The sequence below is a fragment of the Phoxinus phoxinus genome, assembly GCF_949152265.1.
Source record: "Phoxinus phoxinus genome assembly, chromosome: 13".
In the NCBI taxonomy this organism is placed as follows: Eukaryota; Metazoa; Chordata; class Actinopteri; order Cypriniformes; family Leuciscidae; genus Phoxinus; species Phoxinus phoxinus.
Genome location: NC_136888.1, coordinates 22,719,125 through 22,746,990, shown reverse-complemented (window position 1 = coordinate 22,746,990; position 27,866 = coordinate 22,719,125). Strand labels below are relative to the sequence as shown.

The 27,866-nt window shown below is 38.6% G+C and overlaps 2 protein-coding genes across 3 annotated transcripts in view; both read right to left on the bottom strand.

The window, feature by feature from the left end:
* Window positions 1-27,866, bottom strand: part of pacrg (PARK2 co-regulated) — a 163,408-nt gene that overhangs the window by 108,226 nt on the left and 27,316 nt on the right. For both annotated transcript variants that reach the window (XM_079633000.1, XM_079633001.1), the window contains one exon: window positions 17,018-17,070. In XM_079633000.1, the coding sequence (XP_079489126.1) occupies window positions 17,018-17,035 (18 nt within the window). In that variant the 5' untranslated portion in view covers window positions 17,036-17,070. The remainder of the gene's footprint in view (window positions 1-17,017; window positions 17,071-27,866) is intronic.
* On the bottom strand, window positions 973-7,153 carry LOC307009318 (uncharacterized protein). Its single transcript, XM_079632998.1, has 10 exons — window positions 6,909-7,153; window positions 6,261-6,410; window positions 5,983-6,131; window positions 5,712-5,848; window positions 5,494-5,587; window positions 5,288-5,399; window positions 4,987-5,210; window positions 4,725-4,896; window positions 4,460-4,587; window positions 973-3,874 (listed from the first exon to the last, which is right to left on the bottom strand). The coding sequence occupies exons 1-10, from the start codon at window positions 6,988-6,990 to the stop codon at window positions 3,557-3,559; spliced, it is 1,566 nt and encodes a 521-aa protein (XP_079489124.1). The 5' UTR covers window positions 6,991-7,153; the 3' UTR covers window positions 973-3,556.

The window sequence follows — 27,866 nt, the reverse complement described above, 5'->3', positions numbered from 1 at the left end:
CCGGTGGCTGAGACGAGTAAGGACAATGGAATGGAGGTGAGTGAGAGCGTTGTGAGTAACTTAAACCATGTTGATAATGAAAAGCCGAGTTGTAGCAATGTAAATGGTACTGCAACCGTTGTAGAAGAGCATCTTGTAGTTGATCATGATCATGGCCTACATGTCAGTGGTGTGCAGTGTGAAAGCATCGGGGAAGATGATGATGATGCTTCTGATATCATGACGCAGAGTCAGGATGACGAGAGCTTGTCGGATTTGTCAGATCTCTATAAAGCTAAAGATGATTTGTATTCTGTAGAACAGATAAATTCTTTTTTGGACGAGACTAAAGGGAGAAGGGTAGATATAGGAGATTTTTTCCCTGATAAGGAAAAGTTCGTCGCGTCTGTAGTGTGGGTACGTAAAACGTACAACCATACGGTGCTATCACAACAGAAACGGTACAGACTTAAGAAGTATGTAACGATGATAAGACAGGATAAAAGGAATGAGGAGGAAAGAAGGTCTCGAGGAAAAGCTAAATGAACACTATGGCTTGTATATATCTGTGTGTTTTTTCCCTTTTCCTCTGCTGTTCTCTCACAGTAAAAACAGGAGTGTTAATTTCACTCCTATAGAGTTGAATTTGACTCTGTTTCAGATAACATTTGGTCCCACTCGAAATCAGTGTAAAATTTACTCTTTGGTCAGTGTCAAGTTTTTAGAGTTAATTCTACTCAATATTGTGTAAAAAATAACAATGAAATGTGTAAAACTATTTAACACTGTAGTCTAATCACACTGCTAAGAGTAATATGATTACACTGTATAGTTCATTTAACTACAATTTTACTTGAAAAAAAAGACACTTTAAGTGTAATATTCACTTTTCATTTCTCTACAGTGTTTTTAAAAATATATAAATCATAAGATGCAGTGTTACTGAATGATAGAACTATCAACTACTATCAAATGAAAACAAGCACAATAACACTAGATCACAGCACTCACCATTTATTGTAAAAAAATAAAATAAAAAAGCATTTCAGTTCATGTCAGTGAATTTACATTGCAAACCCATTGCCTTGTCTCTGACAAAAACATGTATAACATCATAAAAAATGTTTACCAGAGAAAGCAATAAGGCACGACAAGGAGAGTTGTGTCATTCCCTCCATATGACATTTGTATGTCAAAAGGCCTAGGGTAATGCAGGTTGTCGACATGAAAAAAAACAAAATCCTGCTTTGATCTGATCACCTCATATGCATGGAAATGTTCTTGAAAAGTTACTGTAACTAAAGGTACTGTGAGTAGCAACAGTTTTTCACACATTATCAGAACTGACTCAATCTGATAAAACACGGGCACTTCAGATTCAACTTTGCCACAGATAACCAAGTGTGGGCGATAAACAAACCCATTATGTTTAGCCCAATTAACCTTCATAACCTGAGTGCTACTGGGCACTTGCATTGCCATAGCAATTCCAGAACCCCCTTTTACCATATTTAAAGACACCATTTTTCCTGGACCAATGTCTAACCGACTAAAAGTTGTTGAACTTTGCCAACTATATGCCATATGATTCTGGTGCTTTTTTGCCAGCGTTTTGGTAATATTTTTAAACGATTTAAGCTGTTTTTTGAAAAAATTATGCTTGCCCTCATACCTCATACACCAACTATGAAGGACAGGTCCAATTTTCTGGATGCAGCGGGGATAGTGAATAAGAAAATGGTGCTTTGGTAAAAGGTTTTTCTGAGGATACAATTTCTTAAACAGTGTGTGATGATCCACAATTAAATGTTTTAAATATACACATAAACCTTGAGATAACATGGGCGCGAAAATAATGCTTATTATTTGAAGTAGTAAAAGAAGCAGGCCCCAGTGTTGGTCAGTAGAAGTTACCAAGTCTCCAAAGATAAGAGGAACATTCCTAAGTAAGCACCAGGACTGAATTGCATTCAGTCCCAGATCATTAGATCCTTCACCTAAATTAACAGCTACAGGCCTGTTGTTTCTCTCCATGAAACCATAATCAAAACATTGTATTCTTGAATGTATTTCTGCTGATGTAACATGTTTTTCCTTCAAATACAGAAATAATAACTTCAATTCGTACTGGCCCACCCCTTCTAACACATCATGCATCACATCAACTGAGAAGTTCTCTGTTGTGTGAAAATACTCCAATGAATTTAATATGCATGACTTTTTCACACCAAAAACATATGGAAGGGATGGATTACAGGCCATTTCTTGACAGTGAGCAGTATGCATATCTTTGGTGCGCAAAACAATTTTAGAAGATTCTTCAGAGAATTCTGTCTGAAAGTCCTCCTTTTCCGCTAAACAGAACCTGCAACAGTACCTTGCACTGAAAGACTCCACCAGACCAAACAAACTATGCAAACCCAAATTATCACCAGTGACCTGTACTACAGTGCCACGAACATAACCATTGTATAATGGAATCTCAATACCATCACTCTCTAACACTTTAATGTCTCGAACAATGGGAGCAAAAATTTCACTAAAACCATACCGTTTAACATCTTGAGTATGAAATAAGGCGCACAGGTGTATGTTAGCCAAAAAAGAATTCCATTTTGGAGAGAAGTTTCTTAAAGTAAAATATACTCCACCCAATTTATGAATACCTCGCTTAGGACCCAGAGGGTTGGCGACCTCAAAGTCATCATAGAACATCTGGATCTGTATTGTCTGCTTCTCAGTTGAAAACAGGGGATGACTTTTAAAAAAAGATCCATCACAAATATCTCTCAGTCTAGAGTCGCTGGTAGTTGAGCTTTGCAACATTTCTGCAACATACTGACTTTTAAATATTGACTGCAGTGTAGATAAAATTGGAATATACATGAATTTATCTTGAACTACTACCTGATCATATGTTCCAGTCTTTTTATTTCGTCTTGTGTCAAATCTTGAACCAATCACACATTCAACTGGTTCTACTATTTCCCACTTGTCAGTCATAAATTTTGATCGCTTGTATTCCGAATTTAGAATTGTGAAAGGATTTTCTAACCCCTCAAAACACGTCTCAACTTTCTTGCACATTTCCGTTTCTCTTTCATTACTAAATACATGCTTTATCACTGTCTCTTTAGCATGCTGATGGATATCTTGAACGATCTCTTCCATGGAAATCACTACAGAATTCACTGTACTTTGACTAACACCTGCTGCCTTTAGATCAGAAATTACAGCTGAACAACTATTTACAATGTATGGCGAAGATAACTGTGACTCAGTCTCTAAATATTCAGTCGACTCTTCAACATGAGAAACATTACTTGTATTGACGGTACTTTGAGGATATGAAAGATCATATTCTACAGAATCAACTAAACTGCTTCCATGGCACTTATTAAGATGCTTTCTTAACCCAGAAAAACTACCAAAAGAACGTGAGCATCCTTCTTGACCACACTTCAGAAAAAGAGTCCTGCCTGTACATAGCCCATGAATTACCTTAAAGTGCTTAACAAGGTTGTTTGGACTTCCATGGTCACTTTTGCAAAGAAAACACTTCATAGTTTTAGCTCAACTAACGCACCATTCTTGCTCGCAACTCCGCAACTCTAGGAGTCTCCTTTGTTTCCCCCATGTCGATGTTATAGATGGTTGTTTGCACAAAAGTGAAAAAGCTGCTCAGGGAAGAACTGTATGACGTACCAAAGACGTAATGGGCTTTAAAGAGTTCGTCAAAAGCTCCAACTGAACCTTTTGCCTTGCATGGAAGTGCATGCTTGTCAACCACAATGAAGTAGGAGTGAATGGTGCTCTGTGTGGATCCCTGGGCGAGAAGGTAGGGCTGACTGCTTTGGGTGATGTTGTCTAGATGCTGCTGCACACTGGTTCCAACCTAAAACAAAACACATTCAACATAATTGTTTTGGTGACTAACTTCTGACAATAGATCAGATCACCTCAAACTGTGCACAAGGTGATGGAAGATATATTTTAACTATTAAAGGATTAGTTCACTTTGAATTTTTTTTGCTGATAACTGCGTGATGTCGGACGATTTTGAAAGTAAAGGAGAAAATTTTGCGCTTCCCTACATTTTTTAACCTGCTTACGTCTATGTCCCGTGTGACCTTTCCGATGTCATGACGTAATGCGTGGCGCATCTTGAGATTCTAGAACACATGCAATTGTGGTTAAAAAGTATATTATTTTTATTTTGAAAACGACCGATCGTTTCGCTAGATAAGAACCTTATTTCTCTGCTGGGATCATGTCGAGACTTTGAACCTTCATTTGAACCGTCAAACCGTTGGTCACCATTTAAGTCTATTATATGGAGAAAAATCTTGGAATGTTTTCCTCAAAAACCTTCATTTCTTTTCGATTGAAGAAAGAAAGACATGGACCTCTTGGATGATATGGGGGTTAGTAAATAATCAGCAAAAACTATTTTATAAGTGAACTAATCCTTTAAGCATACCTTTTGAAATCGGATGAGCTGATCTACAGCTTGATATGCTGACAGCTTTCCCGGCCTCTTTCTACCTTGTGCAGATGGTGGTAGCAAATGTAGCAGCAGCAAGATGGCAGACATGTCACTGTCCCAGCCTACAAATAGGTCAATTAAAACCTGGTTAATAATATGCCATAGCCTAGCATTCAAATTGACAACTTGCACCATTACGAAAATGTACACTACACACCTACATAACCCACAATAAAAAGTAAAACAGTTCCATTCATACCATTCTCAACTTCAGCAGCTGACTCAGCATTGCGCATGAATTCCAAGAGTTCTGTGGTGGGTACAAGTCCATGGCTTTCCTTTATTACTTTTGCTTTGAAAGTGGTTGGCCACTTCTCCAAGAATTTGTTGGCCGTGGCCTCACCAAACAGAAGTCTGAAATCTTGTTCTATCTGCAATGTAACACATATAGACAGAAGTGATGAGTGATACCTAATGGTACATTGGATATTTTGGTGATGCAGTGAATTAAGATGTCATACCAGTCCTGGTGTGTCCAGAAATCGTGAGAAGACCAAAAAGACATCTGATGATTTGGCTTCATCGTTGACCATTGCTTGCCGATATATGAAGGTCATTTTCATCTTCTCACGGACAGTCTTTTCATCAGCAGAGTGTTTCAAAACAGCAATAGCTGCTTCCACATCCTCATCAGATGATTCCCTGTCATAGGTGAAGGGCTGACGACCACGGCCTGGCCCACCAACTTAAGACAAAATACAATGTTAAGAACTCATCAACAGGTCACCATTATAATCACGTGTCACTGATCAGTAAACATACCTTTAGGAGATTTGCTGACTGAGGCACCTCTTTCCTCTGCTGTTTTTCTTTGTATGGTCTTCAATCGCCATGCAAGGTATCCCGAACCACTCTCCGGATCGTAGTAATGTTCCTATGTGATTATAAATAAATGATAAAGGAGTACTAACATTTAATATTTCAAAGAGTAAATATGTGCATAAAGTTGCAATAACCCATTTACTTACATATCCATGTTGTGAGTATGGATCTTCTAGATAGGGAAACAAAGCTACTATCCCCTGTGCATACATCACTCTGACACTTTTGGGGGGGGATGTCCTATCATATGAATTCAAAGTTAACATCAAACTCAATTGACATTGCACAACACAATTTGCATAATTAATAACTGTAAAATAATAACAATGTTTATTTACAGCCCATCTATATGCTTAATGCTTACCCATGTGTTTCTGTCATCTCAGCAGCAAGTATGTTAATCATCTGTCTTCTGGTGGCATCAGTCAGAGATTTGGTTTTTCCATACTCTTGCATAATGCGTTCACCACCAGGCTTTGATGTTAGGATTTTTTCAATCAACTATAGGTGGAATAAAATGTGCTTTCCGTTATTGTAAAACCATATGTAATCCAGAAAAAAATCGTTTACTAAAGAACACTTCCCATGGTGAAACAACATTCAGATTGGACTTAACAGCAATTTTCACCACTTACAGCTTTTGCCTCGTAGTTTATGTGGCATGGCCTTTTAGCCTGGCTTCCTTCAGCAGCGGCTACTTCTTCAACAGGGTCACACATCATGAAATTCAGTATGACCGTGTCATCAGATGTACCCGAGCATGATGATGATGATTGAGAGGCACCTGTTCATTATGAAATTTGTACAAAACATAGAAACATATTACAAGAAACAGTTATTTTTAAGACAATAAATGTTCTCATTCCGGCCTTTAAACTAAACAAACTAATTTGTGAATTGTCTGAATAAATACCAAGTCCTCCATTGCCCAGCATGATTCTGAAAGTTCCAGGTGACTCCTTCACTATTTCTTCAAAAACCTCTGTGTCAACTTCTGTGTCTGACTGGTCAAACACCTTAATGTCTGGTTGCCTGCTTTCTGGTATGTTGAATTTCAGACACACTGTTTAAAAAAAATAATTAAAAAAAACCATGCATTCCCTTCTCATAAGAATCAAAAGTCATATTTAAGTTTGCCTCATGTATTCACAAAATGATGAAAGACAAGTATCAGCACCCGATTTTATGTACTGACAATATAAAGCACAACAGAAATGATTATCTACCTAACTAGATATCATAACATAATAGGATACTGTGCTGAACGCATTCTCATCCTTGGGCTTCATATACTGACGCTTTTGACAAATCGTCTACATCCAACGCACATGCGTCGACACGCACAGAGCTTTGTTCGGTTATGGTTGGGTTTAGGTCTGGGGTAGGGTTAGGGTTAGACCGCTAGGAGGCGCCTTCTGGCCCATATCTATCTGCGTCTCATATTGACGCTCAAGGGTGCCATGTGCGTTGGATGTAGACGATTTGTCAAAAGCGTCAGTATATGACGCCTTGGGATGAGATTTTGTCATGGATGTATATTGCTTTAACCTAATGTACCCACCTTCTTTCAAGAAAGCAACGAATGTCAGCTCAGACAGCTTGACGTATTTCTGCTCTTCCCCGAATTGAACACGCAACAGCATTTTGTCCCTGTTAATAAAGAAAATATAAATTCAAAATCATCATTTAGGGCTGGTTCAACTAAGAGTTACCTATCCATTACTCTCAGTAGTGGCAATCACTATACATTACTTAGATGTTACACTGCAATTGCAAAGGGCGGTTGAAGAAGACAAAGTTGTTGAATATAACCTTAGGCTATTTTCTGCAGAAAATGGGTTAGGCTCGTTAAAGTCTAGAGGCACGGTGTCCCATTAGCTAACGTTCCCAAATAACTGTGCCAAAGTTAGCTAGCTCATTAGCTATTTTAGTTCGAACAGTAACCGGTTAAAATGGTTAAGTATGTTAAACAAACACGTCATGCAATCAGTGATCTAAGTTATCGTTTTATAAGACCAACATTAACAGAAGCATGCTAACATTACCTATAAATATATTTAAATAAATAAAGTATATAGTCATATAGGCTAATCAATAGAAAATTAAACGGAATATTTAAATTGATAGTCCTGTTGCACGGGTTTTAGTAATTATTGAAGATAATAACAAATACATAATTATTGATAGGACTAGTTAAAAGGGCTTTGTGTTTCATGTATTAGGCTAGTCTAGGCTACTGTCACTAATAGAAAAAGAACTAACGAATTAATTAAAACAGAATAGCCTAACTGAATTGAATAAATAAATAAATAATAATATTGACGCACATGCTTCTCTCTGTCTAACTGCATTAATAACTTCATAAAGCCTGGGACACACTTAGGCTACTGCAAGGCCGGTTATGAATATAATTTGATATTTATCATCATGCACGCGTTTTCAGCGCGTTCAGTCTGTGTTCACAGCGGTGTTTAAAATCTGCTGCATTCACAGTTAGAGGATGTTTCTAGTCGTTAAGTGTGTGTCCAGGATTACTCTGCTATCAGCGGCTCAAACCTCCGTTACTAACTCTAAAATGACGTTTTGGAATTAGCAACGGATGGGTTTAGATGCGCAAGGAATTAGTCCTACATACAAGAGCGTTTTAATGACAATTCTTTTTACAAACGTCTTGAAATACATCATCTGAACAATATTTCAATGTGTGGTAACTGTAGTATAAGCGGAATAATTGACTCCAGCCCATTGAATTATTCGGAAAAATAATACACACCCGATCGAGGTGTAACGGCCACTCCGTGTGTGCATTACATAGGCTATTTGTCGAATAATTCAACGGCCTGTCGTCAATTATTCCTAACACACACACACACACACACACACACACACACACACACACACACACACACACACATATATATATATATATATATATATATATAACAGGTTAACGTTGCCTGCCTGGGAAGCTAAAAAATACGTTAGCTAAGAATAGCTATTAACTGTACGTTACATCTTTTGTTGTTATAGACCGAGCTAACGTTATTTTACGCATAAATCATTCTGACCAACTTCATTCGTGAACATACAGTATTAACAACACACAGGGATGTTACTTACCAATATCAGTAGCCTAACGTTATTACTCCGCAATCTTCCTCCACCGACAAACGTGCCAAATTTCAGCACAGCAGATTGGCGGGTATTCATCACTGCTGTAGAGTTGAAATTGTCATGCGTTTCTGCAGATTTTTACACTCACTTTTAACTCCACTGATAGAGCAACTTTACTCTCCAAAATGTTGAAAATACTCTATCTGGGTTAAAATAATTTTACTCTGAAATATTAACTCCCCATTTTTTACTGTGCCCTTTCTATCTGATGGAGTCTCTTAAAATAGGTTCTCTGAATGTGAATGGTCTGAGAGATAAGAAAAAGCAGGCTTTAGTTTCAGAGTATTTTAATATTAAGAATATTGCAGTAGGTTTTCTTCAAGAAACCCATAGGAATATAAGTAATGAGTCTGAATGGGGATTGTGGTGGAAGGGAGAATATGTTTTAAGTCATGGCTGTAACGTTAGCGCAGGAGTTGCGATCATGTTTAATCCTATTTTAAAAGCAAACATCCTGTCTTCATATGACATAGAACCTGGAAGATTGCTTTTAGTTAGAGCTGAAATAAATAATTTCCATTTTCTTTTTGTTAATATGTATGCCCCTAATGATGGAACAGAAAGAGTTCTTTTATTTGAGAAATTGGGTCGTGTTTTAAAAGCTCTTAATTCAGGAGATATAATTATAATGGCAGGAGACTGGAATTGCACTTTGAATTTCAATATAGATAGAAATGCTGAAGAACCTCACCATAAATCAGCACTTGCTTTATCTGATGTGGTTAAAAGTCTAAATCTGGAAGATATTTGGAGGATAAAAAATCCATTGCTTAAACAATACACTTGGCTAAAAGTTACAGATGGTAGAGTTCATGCTGCCAGACTGGATAGATTTTATATTACAAGTGATTCAAGAAACAGAGTGGGTAATGTTAATATAATTCCAAATATCATTTCAGATCACAAAATGATAACAATGGATTTTGTTCTTTTAAATGAAAGTAAAAGAAGTCTGTATTGGTATTTTAATAATAAGCTGTTGCAAGACAATGTTTTTTGTGCACATTTTAAGTTGTTTTGGGAAACATGGCAAATGCAAAAAGGAAATTATTAGGGGTGTGCCAAAAAAATCGATTCACAGAAGAATCTAGATTCTCATTGGCAACGATTCAGAATCGATCTGAATTGTCCAAGAATCGATTTAATAAATAAATAAAATCAGCTGGCTGTTCGCCTCCATTTTTGTAACGGGACGTGAGCGGCAAATCACTAAAACAAAAAGGAAGCAAATGGATGAGAGGGAGATCTTTCGTTCCTACCATTTGCATGTGTTTTAAGTCCTGTCAGTTTAACAGGGCGCGCTTGACAGGGTATAAGAACGAGCAGAGAGAGAGAGCCCCGGCCGCGCGCGCGCACTCACCCGAGCGCTGTCTGCTCTCTCTCTCTCTCTCTCCCTCGCGCATATGAATCAAAATCAATTAATACGATGTTGTCGGGAAAAAAACTCTCCAGTGATGAAATGGTTTCTGTGTTGACAAATCTTGTGCGATATCCTAAACTGCCGAATGCATTGCTTGTTTTTTTCTGTTTACATTTCATTGTGAATGCTGCTACGTCAGAGCGGCCAAAGCGTCAACAAGATTCCCCGTACTTTTTGACAAGCGTCCTTGACAGGGCGGCCATAGCTTTTTTGCAGCTCAAGTCGGCGGCGGTGTGAACGTACAGTCAGCCGCCAGCTGCAGACCAACGCACACTGCAGTGCTTCACGAAACTCCCTGCCAACTCCGAGAGGGCAAAAAAAAAAAAAAAGACTCGGTCTCGAGTCTTCATCGCCAGGTAGCTTAGGGGTAGGACTATTATTCATTTTGAAAGAAGCACTTTATTTTCATAACTTGTTATTCTTTAAGTTACTGTGTCTGACTGAGAAATATAGATGTTTTTTTGTCTTCACCGGTTGTGTTCTACATGATATTTGTGGTAAACTGCATCTATTTTCAACCATTTTGTATTATGAAGAAGCACTTTTGTTTTGTTCCAACTTATTTTATAGCTAGATACTAATGAGTAGCAATTGAGAACATGTTTTTGATAAAAGGCACTTCACTGAGAATTGAACTTAATAAATGTGAAAAAGACACTTTAAAGTCTCCGTTTGTCATTCTGTATAGCAAAGCAGATGAGAGTAGATCATGATCAGAAACCCGATTAGAAATCATTATGGATAAAATCGAATCGAATCGTTTTGAATCGAAAATCTTTTTGAATCGAAAATCGATTTTGAATCGAATCGTGGCCTCAAGAATCGGAATCGAATCGAATCGTGAGATGGTAAAAGATTCCCACCCCTAGAAATTATGATGATATTAAACAATGGTGGGACATTGGAAAAGTGCAAATTAGAGTTTTCTGTCAGCAATATTCTTCATATTCAAAAATGACATTAAAGACCAGGATACAAGACTTGGAAAATGAGATCTCTGATATTGAAGAGAAAATGGTGGCAAGGAGTGGACTGCTTTTGGAGACTGCTCTTTCAGAGAAAAAGCTTCAGTTGAATTCCTTATTGAATGACAGAGTGAAATCTGCCCTTGTCAGGGCACGTTTTATCCAAACTAAAGACATTGATGGACCCACAAAATTCTTTTTCAATTTAGAACGAAAGACTAATCAAAGAAATTTGATGGTGGGTTTAAAAAATGATGAAGGTGTTGTTACCTATAACTCTTATCAAATGAGAAAAATTGCTGTTGATTTTTACACTGACTTATACACAGCCACTGTCACAGATCCTGAATGTAAAGAAGAATTATTTTCATGTCTCAAGAAGTTGATGCCTGAGCAGCAGGAAGTTATTGATTTACCAATTACTTTTCAAGAAGTGACAAAAGCTGTAAAAGATCTTGCATCAGAGAAGGCTCCTGGTCTAGATGGTCTTCCATCTGAATTTTATAAATGTTTCTGGCATGTGATTGGAAAGGATTATTTTGAAATGCTTTTAAATTCAATACAGACTGGGTCTTTACCTAAGAGTTGTAATAGAGCAGTGTTGTCATTGTTACCGAAGAAAGGTGATTTGTACTCTTTGAAGAATTGGCGACCTGTTGCATTAATGTGTATGGATTATAAGATTTTTTCAAAATGTATTGCCAGTAGACTAAATAATTATATGAGTGTATTAATCATGAAAGAACAATCATATTGTGTAATGGGGCGATGTATTAGAGACAATTTATTTTTAATAAGAGATATAATAGATTATGCAATGTATAATGATAATGATTTAGGGTTGATATCTCTTGATCAAGAAAAAGCGTTCGATAGAGTGGACCACACTTACTTGTTTGATCTACTGAAGGCTTTTGGTTTTGGTGATGGTTTTATTTCATGGGTTAATTTATTGTACAATGAAGCTGAATGTATGGTCAAAATAGCTGGCGGTTTAAGTGTTCCTATTAAAGTACAAAGGGGAATAAGGCAAGGATGTCCTCTTTCAGGACAACTGTATAGCCTTGCAATTGAACCCCTATTGTGCAAATTAAGAGAGCAGTTGACTGGGTTGCATGTTGAGGGGCCAAGCTTTTCAAATGATGTGAAATTATCCGCCTATGCCGATGATGTAACCGTAATAATTAGGAACAATAATGATATTAAAGTAGTTTTAGAAAACCTTAAATGTTATGGAAGAGCATCATCAGCGAAAGTAAATTGGACGAAAAGTGAGGCGTTATGGTGTGGCTCAGAGAGGGCAAATGTCCCACAGCTGCCTAATAATGTAAAATGGAAAAGAGATGGATTCAAGTTTTTAGGAGTGTTTTTAGGTTCCGAGATGTATAAGGGGAAAAACTGGGAAGGACTACTGGAAAAAGTATGTCTCCGGTTATCTAAATGGAAATGGCTAATTCCTCAGCTGTCCTATAGGGGAAGGGTCTTAATAGTCAATAATCTTGTTGCTTCCTCGTTGTGGCATAAAATGGCTGTATTGGACCCCCCTGTAGCTCTCATTAAGGACATTCAGAGATGCCTTGTTGACTTCTTTTGGACAGGTCAGCATTGGTTGAAACCTGCTGTACTTTACCTGCCTCTTCATGAAGGAGGGCAAGGTCTCGTTGACATAGCATGTAGGATTGCTGCTTTTAGGCTACAAGCTGCCCAGAGACTTTTGTATGGGAAAGATGTCAGTTGGGCTGATGTGGCTTGTGGTCTCTTGAGGAGAGGAGGACGACTGGGACTAGACCGCCAATTGTTTTTAATGAATTTGAAGGATGTGGCACTAGTTGAATTAGCTCCTTTTTATAAGACTGTTCTAAAATCCTGGAATGTCTTAAGAATTGTTCGAGAACAGGGAATTGTAAGTGGATCATGGATTAAAGAGGAACCTCTTCTTTACAATACTGCAATACCTGTGAAAATCCTGAATTCTCATTCACTGCAGGCTGCTATGGTTAAAGCCCAGTTCATAAAAGTCTCTCATCTTTGGAGTAAGACTGATTGGTTGTCTTCACGGGACATTGCAGCAAAGCTTGGCATTAAATCACTCCGTATAGCAGAAAAAATAAAGACTGAATTTTTATCTGTAATTCCATCAACGTTTACAGAGTTGTTGAAGGAGGAGGAAAAACAACAGCAATGTATTAATAAGATGGTTGAATTTCCAAATCTAGGAGTAAGGGCAGCTGTGGAGACATGGCCGGAGGATGAAGGAAAGTTATTAAGTTTTAAAACTCCAGAACTTAATTTGTTCTGTGACACTGGAAAGCGAGCACTGTATCATACTTGTGTAAAAGTGATGCATTTTGAATCATTAAAATCTGTTTCAGACTCTAAATGGCAAGAAGTAGAGGGATTTGATATATCCCCTAAAGGTAGCTGGAGGACTTTATACAAACGTCCTATTGATAAGAGAACTGGGGACCTCCAATGGCGGATAATACATGGAGTGATAACTACCAATAGACATAGGGCACATATTGATCCTACAGTAAAGGATGAGTGCCCTTTTTGTTTTGAGTCTGAAGATGTGCATCACTTATTCTTGCATTGTGAAAGATTAAAGCCAATGTTTTTATTGTTGGAAGAATGGAGTAAAAATTTGAATCATGAATTTACGTTAAAAGGTTTTATTTATGGGCCTAAGTATAAGTATCAAAATAGAAAAAGAGATGTGTTAATTAATTTTTTATATGGTCAAGCAAAGTTAGCTGTGTGGCTAACAAGAAAAGTGAAGTTGAACGGGGGTGTTTCCACTGATGTTAATATGACTTTAAGAGGTCTAATATCTGCCCGGCTTACTGTTGAGTTTACATATTATAAAATGGTTGAAGATCTTGATGCTTTCAATCTTACTTGGGCTCTGAATGATGTTCTATGTAATTCAAAAGAAGGTATTTTACAAATTAATGTATGAGGGTTTTTCTGTGTATGTAATGTTTTTTTGTTTGCTTGTTTTGTTTTTGTTTTGTTGTTGTTGCTTTTTAATGTATTTTACATGTGTACCCATGTGTTTTGTATATTAATATATTTTAATTAGCCTAAGTGGCAAGAAAATGTTAAATTAAAGAAAGACTAAAAGTCAAAAGTCTCTCTCTCTCTCTCTCTCTCTCTCTCTCTCTCTCTCTCTCTCTCTCTCTCTCTCTCTCTCTCTCTCTCTTCTTGCTGTCTTTTTCTCTTCCCTCTCTCTGCCTCAGCAGTCTGAGCAGATGGCGTTTAAGTAAAATATTATTAGCACCTCCTTGCAATCACACACAGCAGCAGACTCTCTTTGCCCAGCGCACAGGTGAGAACGATTAACAATGAAATCAAAGACTTACACAAGCTGAGGCTGCTCATAGCAGCGCTTTCGAGCAGTAGCTTTCATTTGCGCAGTTTTAGCAAAACAACTTAAAACAACAGTTCCCTTTCGATACGGTTCACTCGTACTGTGTTGCTAGACGCAATGGGAAAACTCCTTTTTCTCAGATTGCTGAAGATTATAAAATAATGCAATAAAAGAGAAAGTGGAGCCTGAAGTCAAGCCACGTGTCCGCCCGGCCAAACGCATATCTCAATGATACAACAGGTGCTGTTCTCCCGCCTAAGCGCGAGACGCAGCCTTTAATACTTCAACCATTTGCCACTGGATTTTGGGGACAATCAAATGAGGTTACTCGCTTTATTTCGCTTGCAGGTCCCCTGCTTCAGGGCCGTGGTCTCCAACTTGGTAAGGAGCAGCGTGGCTCACGTTCTCCACACAGAGGCATCTAAATCGCACCCTTATGAAACAGACGTTCAAGATGTTAACATTGAAACAAATCCTCTCGCAGGTGTGCCAGGGGATTGTTTTTTCTCAGTGGATCTGAAAGATGCCTACTTTCATTTCCAAATAGCCCCCCATCACAGTCCGTTCTTGAGATTCGAGTTCGAGGGGGTGGCTTACCAATGTCGTCTGTCCCCAGAGCAATCCTTGACGATTCAACAGCTCACGGTGTCTTTCAGGGTCGGGGTCTTAGCCCCCCCTTAGAACGTTTCAGAGGATACTAGGCCTCATGGCCTCTGCGTCACCAGTACTTCAGCTGGTTCTGCTTCACATGTGACCCCCTACAGTATTGGCTGAAACCCAGAGTTTAAGCCCACACTTGGCATCACAGATGCCTGCACATCAGGGTGGATCACGGCTGCACGTGCCAGGCAGATTGAACCAAGAGGCAGACATGCTGTCCCGGGGCAACGTGTCCTTGGAAGAGTGGACACTTCACCCCCAGATAGTTCGTATGATAGTATCTTCGGAAAGGCAGAGGTCGACCTCTTCGCATCAGAAGACAACTCTCACTGCCCCAATATATTTCTCGAGGGACAGGTACGTGCTGGCCAACGAAATTGCCCAGCCTTCCCCTATACGCCTTCCCTCCAGTCGCGCTGCTCCCTCAGGTCATCAGACGGATCAGGAAGGCCCCCCCTGGTTGATTCTGGTGGCCCCCCTCTGGCGGAACCAACTGTGGTTCACAAAGGAGTTGACAAAGCTGCTCTCAGTAGCCCTGTGGCCAATTGGAACTCCAATGTGGCCAAAGGACCTCCTTTCCCAAGTGAAAGGAACAATCTGGCACCCCCAACCTGTGGGCCCTTCACCCCTGGCCCCACGACGGGAGCCAATGGACCTCTGTCCTGAACACTATTTCTGAGGCTAGAGCACCGTCCACAAGGTGCCTCTACAGCTGGTGCGCTATTAAGAGTGAAGACCCGATGTCCTGTGACATTTCACTGGTACTGTCATTCTTTCAGGAGCTATTGAATTCTTTCAGGAGGAGTTGAATTCAATTGAATGTTTTGCTTAATTAATAAGCAAGACGAGTACATACTTCAAAATGGAGTTAGCTACAGCACTGCATTATAAACAAAAATATATCAGAAGAAGAATACTAGCCATGAAATGTTGTAGTGATTTTGTTAATAAATACCAGCTGCTTTGTAACGCACAACCTCATAATCATGTCACAGTCAAACTGTTTAGAGATCAAAGTCCTTTCTAGTGCCTGAATTAATGTTCACAATCTACTAATTCACATAGGGAACTAGGGAGCAGAATGACTCACGGCCAGAGAGATGGAGAGAGACAGCAGATGAATATGAAGAGAGAGGGTGGAGTGAGAAAGGGAAAAATGGGCTGTGCTTCATTCACATACACATGAAGACAGAGAGAAAAAGCTTTAATATAAAGGGAATAAAGCAATACTCTTGTAGGTCACATCCAGACTGTCCAGAATCTCCCACTATTCTGACCTTTGACCTTCACTCTCCTATCTCATCTGGATAAAGAAAGCATTTAAACTTTGTTCTCCACATGAAGGCACCAGACAAAAAAACATATTTATGACCTCTAGTGTCTCCTCGAACTCCATATCTCAGCAAACACAATGAGATCATTAAAAAACAAGGCATGACTGGCACGGTACAAATACATATACACATACAGTAGGGCATTACTAGGCTGAATATTTGCAGTGAATACAACAGAGTCATGAAATAAAATAGTGCAGCCCCTCACACAAGCCCCAAGAGAATCTCCATTGAAAGACAAAGTTTCAGTCGTTTTTATGACAAAACCTCATAGAGCCAAGAGCCTGCTTCAGATCAGACTGGGATTTTCAATTCTAGAGAAATAAAGAAGAGTGTTTCAGGATTCAGGCACTGTATCAGCTTTCCCAGTATAAAGTGCTTAGAGGGGAAACGGTGTTACCCAGGAAACCACAGGAGAAAATATTTGTTCTCTTTTTTATCTTTTCCCCCACACTGTTGTTTACCATAGCGACATAGAGGTCTCACTCTTGATCTGTCTTATCTTTGGCCAAGAGGTCACAGGGTCAAGTTCATAATGGAAGTCATACTCATAGCTTGTGTGTGGAACAAAATGCTCTGTGCATGTCTGGGTGTTTATGTGTGTGTCAGGCTGCTGTGAGTGTTTTAGCTGTTGTTCCTAAGCTCTCAGCCAGCTCACTCTGAGATACCTCCCCTGGCACAGTCTTTCTCCCGGGAGAATGTGTCTTTCTGTCCCTCTTTGCAGGATAGACAGTTTGCTATACTCACATAGAAGAAATCTGTCATTTGTGTTTTCTTCCTCCCTTTTGAGGCAAAACAACCTGTAATAAGAAGTATATTGAAAACAGGTCAGCATGACTGTATGACTGTATGGGTAGATTAACATTAACAATTAAAGTGAAAACTGAAAATGTATATAAAAAAAAACGAATTAAAAATATTAATAAATACTATAATAGCATAAAAGTAAAATTCATTCAAACAAAAGATGTGACTATAAGGCTGCGTTTAAGTCAAAATTTTTATGTCTAACTTCCATCAGTCTCGTTCACTCAGATGTATGTCATTACTTGCGCTGTATGAGTTCCCACTACTGGCAGAACCCTTGCAATGTGTTTAAATGGAAAGCCCTAAGCCCTTTATCACTTGGAATCAGCAATGGAGCTGATTTATTGTTACAGTTGTTTTTTTCACGATAAATAAAGTTAAATAAAGTTATTGTCTCCCAAAGAAAGAATCAACTCAGAACCGCCTAGTCGTTTGTAAATCGAATCCCACTGCCGGTACGGTTCTACGTCACAAGATAAGACATTTACATAATGCCCACCAACAGTATGTTGTACGTTGTCTGCCCAAACAACTTGTCCTGCCTTCAAATACATAATTTTACTGACAACTGCTTCTCAAATCTTGGATTTCAACGCTGGATTAGCAAAACACTTGCTCTGGAAAGATGAGTCAGTACCTAGTTTATTTTGTCCAGCTTGCTCCTCAAAATCACTACCTGTAAATAATTATTGGTTGTATATTTTCTACCGAGTGTTCAAAGTATGTAATTTTGTGTTTTATGTTGTGTAAGTTTCCGGCTAACTGGCTAACTCACGTTGTTGCTGTCTTACTGAAATAGTTCTGCAAATCAGCTGTGGACCACTATTACCTAATATTGTGTCTACTAAATGCAGATTGTCTGTCGTTCTTACTACTTTGAGTAAAGATAAAGTACGGAGCAAGATTTGTTTTGCAAACTTTAATGTTAAATCAATCATTCACGTTAGTGCTCAGCTAACGTATGCACCGTTATTGATACAGTTAATACAGTATGTGCACTGCAATAAATTAGAAATATACACATCGGTTTGTTGATGAACATAAACTTGTTAATGCTGATGGTGAGGAATTATAGCTGCAACATCTCATATCCCTCAAACTTGTTTAGTGACAAGAACAACCCTCTGTAGGCTAGATCGTCCCATTTAACAACGCTCGTTCTGGCCTTTGTGACCTTGTAATCTAAGATATAGCCTTTAAAGTCTGCGTACTTTGAAGGATGCATCCTCTAAATTGGGACTCAGCTATTGAATAGACTCGCTCCCTCAGTCAAAATCGAGGGGTATAGGGTCAATCCAAATAAATGGATGGCGCCGCCTTTCAAATGAGGCGTAGCATGTATAAAGAGTAACTCGTTGAATCATGTTGTTCAAAAGCTGATTCATTCAGTAACAAAACATGTGACTTTTGACTTCATTGAAGTGCTTCATTGAATCGTTCACTCCGCTGATTCATTTAAAAGGTGATTCATTCAAGAAAGAAACACTCAGAGATGCACAACCCTGCTTTAAATAAAAAATGATGAACCTTTATTAAATCTACTATTTATTAAAAAATGATGAACCTTTATTAAATCTACTATTTAATATAAAATTATGAACCTTTATTAAATCTACCATTTAATAAAAAATGAAAATAAAAACATTGAAAGAATATGCTGTGATTGCTTGCTGTAAATGTGCTCGTTTTACAAATGAATTCTTGCTCATTTGTTTTCCCCGTAGGAATATTAATCTGTAATAGTGACTAAACTACAAATGCCAAGAATTCACTGACAGGCTGGATCAGGGTGCATAAGACCAAATAATGGATCCCGACAGGATTTTCTCCAGCAAACTGCATAAGAAGACAGAGGAAGAGAGTGAGATATAGAGAGAGTGAGCGCCTAGCAGATTTGTCTGCCTTCTTACTGAATACTTGAATGATAACTGGCATTACCCTCACCAGTGAGGATAAACAGACTGTATTAGACTTGTGCTAAAAACACCCACACACAACCATATTCAGTGCCTGCCTGAGTCTCAGACGGTATGTTTTGTCTAAGATCTGGCTACAAGAGAAGTAAAGTGGTCAGGGAAATAGAGAAAAACAACCAGAAAAATACAAATTGAAAGAATCAGACAGGATAGCTGCAAAACTGCTATCAAGATGATCAGATAATGTGTGTGTTTTTTTTGCCATCAGCAGCAATCTGTCTCTGAGCAGGGGTCCACTAAAGTCTCAAATTGTTCAGACGGCATGTTGATTTTAGTTGTGTACCGGTCTAACAACACAGGCTTTCCTGTAGCTCAAACAGTAGGACGTTGGTGCTTGCAACGCCAAGGTCATGGGTTCAACTCCCAGGGAAAGTAGGAACTGATAAGAATGTAAATGTGTACCTTGAAATGCAATGTAAGTCGCTTTGGATAAAAGCATCTGCCAAATGCATAAATGTAATGTAAATAATGCTTTTCGCTGGAGAAAGCAGACAATGCTCTCCTCAAGTGATGCATTCAACAATGCCATTATAGACTTGGCTGCAACATGACAACAGGCAGACTGAACATATAATAGGTAAGCACATGGTATGACTATTTATCTCATAATTGTGAGCTGTGTATCCATTTGCAGTCAAATTTAGTGAGCACCAACTGTGGCATCATTTGAATGAGCTTTTAAGCATCTAAATTATACAGGTATCCAGCAATATATAAATATTCCCACATTCTTTAAAGTCATATATACAGTATATCGTGAATCAGATTAAATTTTTTACCCTGTCTATTTTTAAGATTTATTATTTTGAACAGTAACAAAAATCAGTTAAGCAGATTTGAAGCCAAAAATACTGATGACTCATCCTGTATAATATTTTTGACCAATCAAATCCAATTTTGCCAGTTCATGAAGTCTTTTAAGCTCATCTTTCTTTTTAGCAGCCCAGCACAAACTCTCAGACATCTGCCTGTGACTCATAACCTCCCAGTGTTTACATATTAAAAACCAATGTGCTTATAACTTCACATTTTCCTCTCTGCAGTCTGCACCCTCTATTATAGAGCCCAAAGACTAAACCTTTGTGACGCCCAATGGACTAGTGCTTTTATTGTGTTTTCCTTATAAAATGAAAGTGCTGACAGGGATTTAAAAACATGGCTCTTATTGTTCTCGCTTGAGATGCACAGCTTTAATGTTTGTCCTCCAGCCGGATTTAAAGGCTGCAGAATGAGCTAAACAATATTTATTCTCTTTAAATAAGGAGAATGTCAGCATGCACTAGTCAAGGTCAGAATGACTTCTCTGAACAAAACATGTTCAGTGTTTAGATGGAGAAATATGGTTTGTTTCTTTTTCTGTCATGTTTCAAAATTTCACCATATAGTCTCAGATACTGCAGCCAAAAAGGTTTTAGGCGAAAACTCACTCCAGCAAACCTTGATGATATTTCTAACTTTCTTATGGACATGGATATGGTCTTAGGGCTCCTTAGGCAGTTTAAGATTATCTGGGGATGTTGTTAGTTTCCAGTGCTGGTCTAACAATTCTGGGTTTGCTGACCATAACTTCACCCGTGGGAGCAAAAACTAATCTGAGAAACTTTTTGAAGTAGTAACAACACTGTTCACAACGACAGCGAGAATGATTCTCTCTTTCATCTTTACGCTGTGTACACAAAATACACCTGCCAGGACCGTCGTGATGTACACTCTGTTTGATTTAAGTTCTACTGAACCCACATCAGAGCAGTTTAATATTTTCATTCGGCAATTTCCCAGTAAACAGCATTTTAATAAATCTTGCCGAGATCAGCTGTTATGAAGAGTCAGCTAGGTTTGCCTCAGGGGGATTAATTGTCTGAGAGCATCAGAGCTCTTATTCAGTCAAAGTCCAAGCAGGAGAACTCATATCGAGAGTATTTCTGCATTGCCTGTGGAATCATTATCTCTGTCAAAGATCATTTCTACTCTCTATTCATAAGGTACAATGTTTTCTCAACATTTACTCAACCCTCAGACCTGCTTGAGATTCACTCATGACAGGACAATCTACCAGTCCATTTAAAATCATCTTAATTATTAAGTGCACTGATGATTTTCACAGTTTGAACAGAAATTTAAATGTGGATTTCATGGTCAACGCAGCCTTTGAGTTAGCATGGATGTAGGTAGACCGGTGGTTTTAACCCACCATTTTCTCCCTGTCTCAAAAATTCTTAAAAAGAAGTAGGAAAAAAAGATATGCTTGTGAGAAAACACTATTTAAGAAACTTCTTCTGGTATCAACATTTTTCTCCATGGGTACTCACCAGAAAAGGCTCAAAGACCAAAACAAATAAAATATATATATATATATTATATTTTAAGCTCCTGCCGATGCATTTGCTGTGGCTTTTCACCAGGGAGTTTGTCTGTCAAAGCTTTTAGCAAAAAGCATTAACATTTTTGCAATGTTTGTAAGAAACTTTTGCAGTTTACATCAGATTTAATTTAATATGCATTTTTAATATTGCATTGTAGTCACATTTGTCCTTATATCATTGTCACAATCTCCTCCAGTCACCACAGCACTACATTTCCCAGCATCCCTCCTGGCTCCCACCTGCACACACTCAATCATCACCTGCATCTGCAATCAATCACCTTTTTCAATGCATTGACAACAACCTTTATTCTCCTCTTCCGATAGGTGACAATCATATAGGTATATATGTCACTAATTGTCAATATTTAATTGGAGATAAAAATGAACAAATATGAAGTTTGTGAAGAGACTGAAAGTGGAAGATTAATTTGAAACACTTTTGATAAAGTTTGTTTGCATTGGGCCACCCAAGGCACTTATCCACTGAAGCAAAGCCATGAAGAGTGTGCACACTTCATAATGAAAATGATTATTAAAACTTTAAACAGTTCCCCTCAGGTGGTTGTATTTCAAAATTGAACAGCTAAACCCTGCAGCCGTTCTTTAAAATTGGAAGGTTAATTGCTCCCTTTGGAGCTCTCTTCTTAAAGAGATTTGTTAAATTTGTCCATTTGTTGAAGCTTTGTACAAACCATGTTTGCGTCTTCATCGCTTCACTCTGTAAAAATCCTTCGCGAGCGATTACACAGATAAAAGGGCTCAAATGAATAAACACTCACGTTTCATTCAGCTGTTTTTTTTGTTTTTGTTTTTTTTGCCTGTACTTGGCATGAACTCGACGCAGCGTTTCCTGTGTTCTCTCTTTCTCTTTCAATTCCTGCCCAATCCCAGAATGCTCCACTTCCTCTGTTCTTTATTTATTTACTTCTCTCTGCATCATGAAGCCTTTAAAATATTAATTATCATTTCCACAAAAGACTTTTGGGAGGCTGGGACTGACTCCATTATAATAGCTTATTTGCTGAGATGGAACCTCTTGTGTCTAGACGCATACAATTTAGAAAGTTCAGCACTCTTTCTATTGACTAAAATTATAAATGTTTGTTTTGTTGAAAAGACAATCATAATAGACCATTTAAAAAAACTTGAATATGTTATACAATGCTGTGTGAAATATGACATAACCCGTACTGGACATTTGACTTTTTTTCTTTAGTAAAATGTAACATTCATTTTGTGCATTTGATTTGTTTGTTATATAAGGCTTTATATTTATAATTAAACAACAGTTTGTACATGTCCTCGAATTTGATTACCGTCTTGACTATGAGCGAGTCCTTCAATAATTCACTCAAACGATTGCTTGTTCAACTATTCTCAAATACTGGATAGGACGAGAGACGCAGAACTGTCTTTGTGAACGAGTCATTGAATCATTCACTCAAACTGATTGGTTGAAAGACTAATTCATTCAGGAGCTAAACTGTGCTTGTTGCTCGGAGGCGCACAGCGGCAAGGCATCGTTTGGAAATATTTTCCTGGGGAAAGCAAAAACACAAGAAATGCAAATACTGTTTATAAAATGTAAGTTACTCAATATTAACAACTAGTTTTTTAAACCGTAAAAGCAGTCCTTTCCTCTCTTGTGAACAATGAGATTTCATTAGCCCTGGTGAAAGGCCGTAACTACACCTGTTTTATTCAGAACATCTGTTAAATAATTAGCAGACCTCAGGCTTATTCACTTCTGTCGGTAAATGATAATGGGTCACACCCATTTGAGACTTGTCAACTGCTGGATGGGATTGCTATTCCAATCACATACCCTTTTATTGTCACGGTTTCCTTTGATTTCATTTGGTGGAACCGACTGACATCTGACAATTGAAGTGCCCCATTCAGTTGTGATATTCAAAGCCAGGCTCAAAACGTACCTTTTTACATTGGCCTTCCCGGCATCTTAATTGTCTTATCCTGCTATGTTTGTGTTTGTCTTTTGATGTCGTTTTAGCCTAAATCACTGATTTGTAAGTGTATTTTATTTTATTTTATTACCCTGTGGCTAATGCGCTATGTACAGCACTTTGGTCAGCGTGAGCTGTTTTAAATGTGCTATAGAAATAAACTTTACTTACTTACCATGCATTAAAAACATCTTTCTGCTGTTGGCTAGCCTTTTACTGCAGCAAACATTTTAATTGTTCGGTTTAATGGATGCATTTTGATTAACGTTGTGGGTATCACCGCCGTTTTTGTTATGCTCGTTTCATTTATTTGCTTTTGTTTAAAGTGTGAGGAGGGAATTCTGGGAATGTCAGTTTACCACTTTTCACTATAAATTATATAGATAATTTGTTGCTAAATTGTACATTTAACAGTTTTTCTGTAAAATCACATAGTTCGATCTATTACAGATTTCATTTAGTAATTAAACGTACTCTAGCATTTTTACAGTCTTTTCCAGTTAAATCCAAAAGCATTTTTTACATTGAACACACAAATGGCTGGAAGTCCAACTTGCATTTTTTATTTTTTCAGTCCTTCAACTACCCTTATGTCTAACCCTTTAGGTTAGTAGCTATTGTGGATTGGTCTCTGATCTACACCTCACGGGGCTCAGGGCCACGGGCCTGTTAAGACAGCATCTGACCTGCTGCTCCTGTTTTTTTCTGTTCCAGGTTCCTCCAACCCAATGCCACTCCCAGCGATTAATCTCCTTTCTCTGCTTTGTTTACAGCGGCCCGTAAGTCAGACCACCGCCTGACAGGGTCATCCCTCTCCTTCTACGAGATAAAACTTTTACAGGGCTGCAAAGATAACAAACTGCAGCTACTGCCATGGGAGGACAGAGCGAGCGAAAGAGGGAGAGAAGGATAGAAAAGGATAAATAGCTGCTTGTAAATTTGTCCTGGCAGCCTGTCTTCTTAGTTCCAGCTAGCTTGAAGCTAACTGTGCTGAATATGTTTCAGTTATATGAAATGCTGCATAGGCTTAATAGTTTTATAAAAAAATAAAAATAAACATATGTCTGTTTTTCTACTGTATCATGGTGCATACTTTCCATTGACATCTTTTGTTTTAAAAACTGAACTAATGCCATTTTCTATCGCCTGACCTAAATGTAACCTCACAGAAACCTCTTTGCATTTTTATGAACTCATTATTTAATGTTTAAGCCATTCCTCTACAACATGTAAAATTTGAGGCTTTATCTTTGTGCAGACACAATAAGCAAAACGCACACTTCATCCCTTTGAGATTACTCACATCAGTAAAGTGCATTAATATGCAAAGTAATGAGTGGGTTTGGGTTGCTCTAAAATCAGACATTTGGGGGTGATTATTTTTTTCATGGCCCAATAAAAGCTTCTGCATTCCGGTGCTGCTTGTTTCCATCTGCTAAAATGCCATCTCAAATCTTCAGCACTGCGTTGTACTAAAATAAAGCTCAATAAATACCCATAAAGCTGGTTTTGCCCCCCCGACACTCACACTAAATGTGTACCCACAAGGCAAAATACAAAAACAACAGCTGAGCTTGTGTTGTAATTAAAACGTATTATCATAACCGCACCTTTATGATGTTTGTTCGAAGGAGTTTTGGGAGTTTGTTCTCAATCTCTTTGTACTTTCTGTCTTTTAGATCGTTCATTGGTGCCACTATGCAAAGAAATTAATGTTGACTGATGTGCCAAAACATCATGACCACCTGCCTAATATGCTGTTGGTCCTCCACGTGCTGCCAGAACAGTGCCGATCCACTGAGGCATGGACTCTACAAGACCCCTAAAGGTGTCCTGTGGTATCTGGCACCAAGACATTAGCAGCTGATCCTTCAAGTCATGTAGGTTGCGAGGTGGAGCCGCTGTGGATCGAACTTGTTGGTCCAACATATCCCACAGAGGCTGTGGGCTGAGGATCTGAGACCAGGGCAACACCTTAAACTCTTCATCTAATTCCTCAATCCATTCCTGAAAAATTGATTATTCTGCTGAAAGAGGCCACTTCCACCAGGGAACACCATTTTCTTGAAGGCCTTGAAGGTCAGCAACACCTGTATAGGTGCATGGCACGTATCAAATTTACGTCCACATGAATGGCCGGCCCCAGGGTTTCCCAGCAGAACATTTTCTAGAGCATCACACTCCCTCCACAGGCTTGCCGTTCCCCCACAGGGCATCCTGGTGCCATCACTTCCCTGGGTAAATGGCACACATACATGGCCGTCCACGTGATGTAAAAGAAAACGGGACTCATCGTCGGACAAGGCAATATATTCTTCAACTGCTCCAAGGTCCAATTCCGACGCTCGCGTGCCCATTGTAGGCGCTTTGACGGTGAACGGGGCTCACCATAGGCCCACTACTTGGTCTACAACACTGCAGTACCAGATGGGATAGCCTTCATTGCCCTTGTGCATCTATGAGCCTTGGGCACCCAGCACCCTGTCGGCGGTTTGTGGTTTGTTCTGCTTTGGGCCATCATTGGTAAATTCCCACCACTGTAGACTGGGAGTGACCCACAAGCCTTGCTGTTTCAGAGATACTCTGACCCAGTCACCTTGCCATAACAATTTGGCCCTTGTTAAAGTAGCTCAGATCTTTATCCCTGCCCATTTCTCCTGCATCCAACACATTGTTTACGAGAACTGATTGTTTGCATACCATCTAATCTACCCAGACCTTATTATTTGGCCTTGTTAGGAGATGATCAATGATATTCGCTTCACCTGTAACTGGTCATAATGCTCATCAGTGATCATTTGACCTCCTCTGTAGCAAAGGCTGCAGGAACGCAGAAAGCATTGCAAGCTATTGGCACCAATGGTCTCTACAATTAACTTGGCTCACGATGCTTTTGAGAAATGCAGCCTTAGATAATTTAGGGGCTGTTTATACGACACTGTTTTCAACTAAAACTGTGGAACTTTTTATGTGTTTTAGCCGTTCCTTTATAGTTGTATTACACGACAACAGCGTTTTGGGTGCCTGAAAACGCAAACTTTTGAAATCGGATTTCAAAGTGCAAGTTTTTGAAAACGGTCTACGTGTAAACAACAAAAACGCGAATCTCTGAAGACGATGAAGGCATGCACATGCGTACGGTATTACGTGTTCAGTCTATAGTGTTTCATCGCCATCTAAAGGCCTGGCAGCAGAATATGGCGTTTTTAGACGTTTTCTCGGATCTTCTGGATCGTTTTGTCTGTGTTGTCTGTACGCAGAAAACTCAAAGGAAAAACTTCTCCGTTTTAAGTATATAGTTGTCGTGTAAACGCACCCTTAGACAGATACTGTAATAAATCTCTGAGGAAGTGCATGGCGACTGGTTAAGCGAGTGTGTGAGTGTAAAATGGTCTGTTTGGTCCCACTCCACACATGAACAACACAGGTCACATTCAGTGTGACAACAAGATGTTACAGCCCTCTCTCTCATCCACTTATCCACTTTACCCCTATAACACCCTCTTTTCTCAATCTTTTATTTGTATTTATTTATTTATTTATTAATATGTTATTCATTTTTACATTTATTTATTTTAGTGGTAAGTATTCCATGATGTCCAATTGTTTGGTCCAGGGAAATCATATTTTCCCCCTCTCCACTTTTCCTTTAGCAAATTAAATTTGCTCCTAACTGTCCCACTGCAGTTAATTAACTGCCTGTGGTACCAAAGTGCAAATTTACATTTTTATAGTTTTTCAAGTTAATTAGCCTGCTCACTCAGCCAGACACATCCTGTTTATGTGTCTTCCGTTTTGGACCGCCTGTTTCGAAACTATTCTGACAAAACGATGTGTCTTGGTGACAAATCTGCGACAAACCCTCAGCATTTGATATAATGATATAATAACATAAAATGAAGCTTCTCTAGAACGTTGGTTAATGAATGGATGTTTAACAAACTCATTTATGTATCTGTTCCTCTCCTGCATTTTTTGTGCAGACCCTGATGGATTGACAAGTGACACGGCTCACTCTACTAAATGCCTGTTTAGTAGAGTCAAGCACACCTGTTGGTCAGCAGGATAAAACTACTGGGGAAAGTTTAAGAGAAACCTTGATGTTGGTTTAAATGTTGAATATATGCCCATTCTGCAAGTCAGAATATAAAGCTAGCACCAAATACCAAACAGAATCCCAAAATTGTTTTGAACTTCTCAAACCAATAGAATACTGAGATCACCCCTCTGTGACCCCATTGCAAAAGACACAGTCAGAATGTGTCTGTTTATCTCAAAGGAAAGAGAAAAACTCCTCTGCAGAGTCACATGACCTGTCAACACAGAGCAATGCGCATTAGCAAGATACCTCTGGGTCACAGATACATCACACTCATTTCATCTGTTTTACAGTGCTGTCATCAATCATTAAACATTCAGATTTAATTGATAATGTGTTTTTATGTTCTATATTTATTGTTTTTTGATCTATGGATTGTTTAATA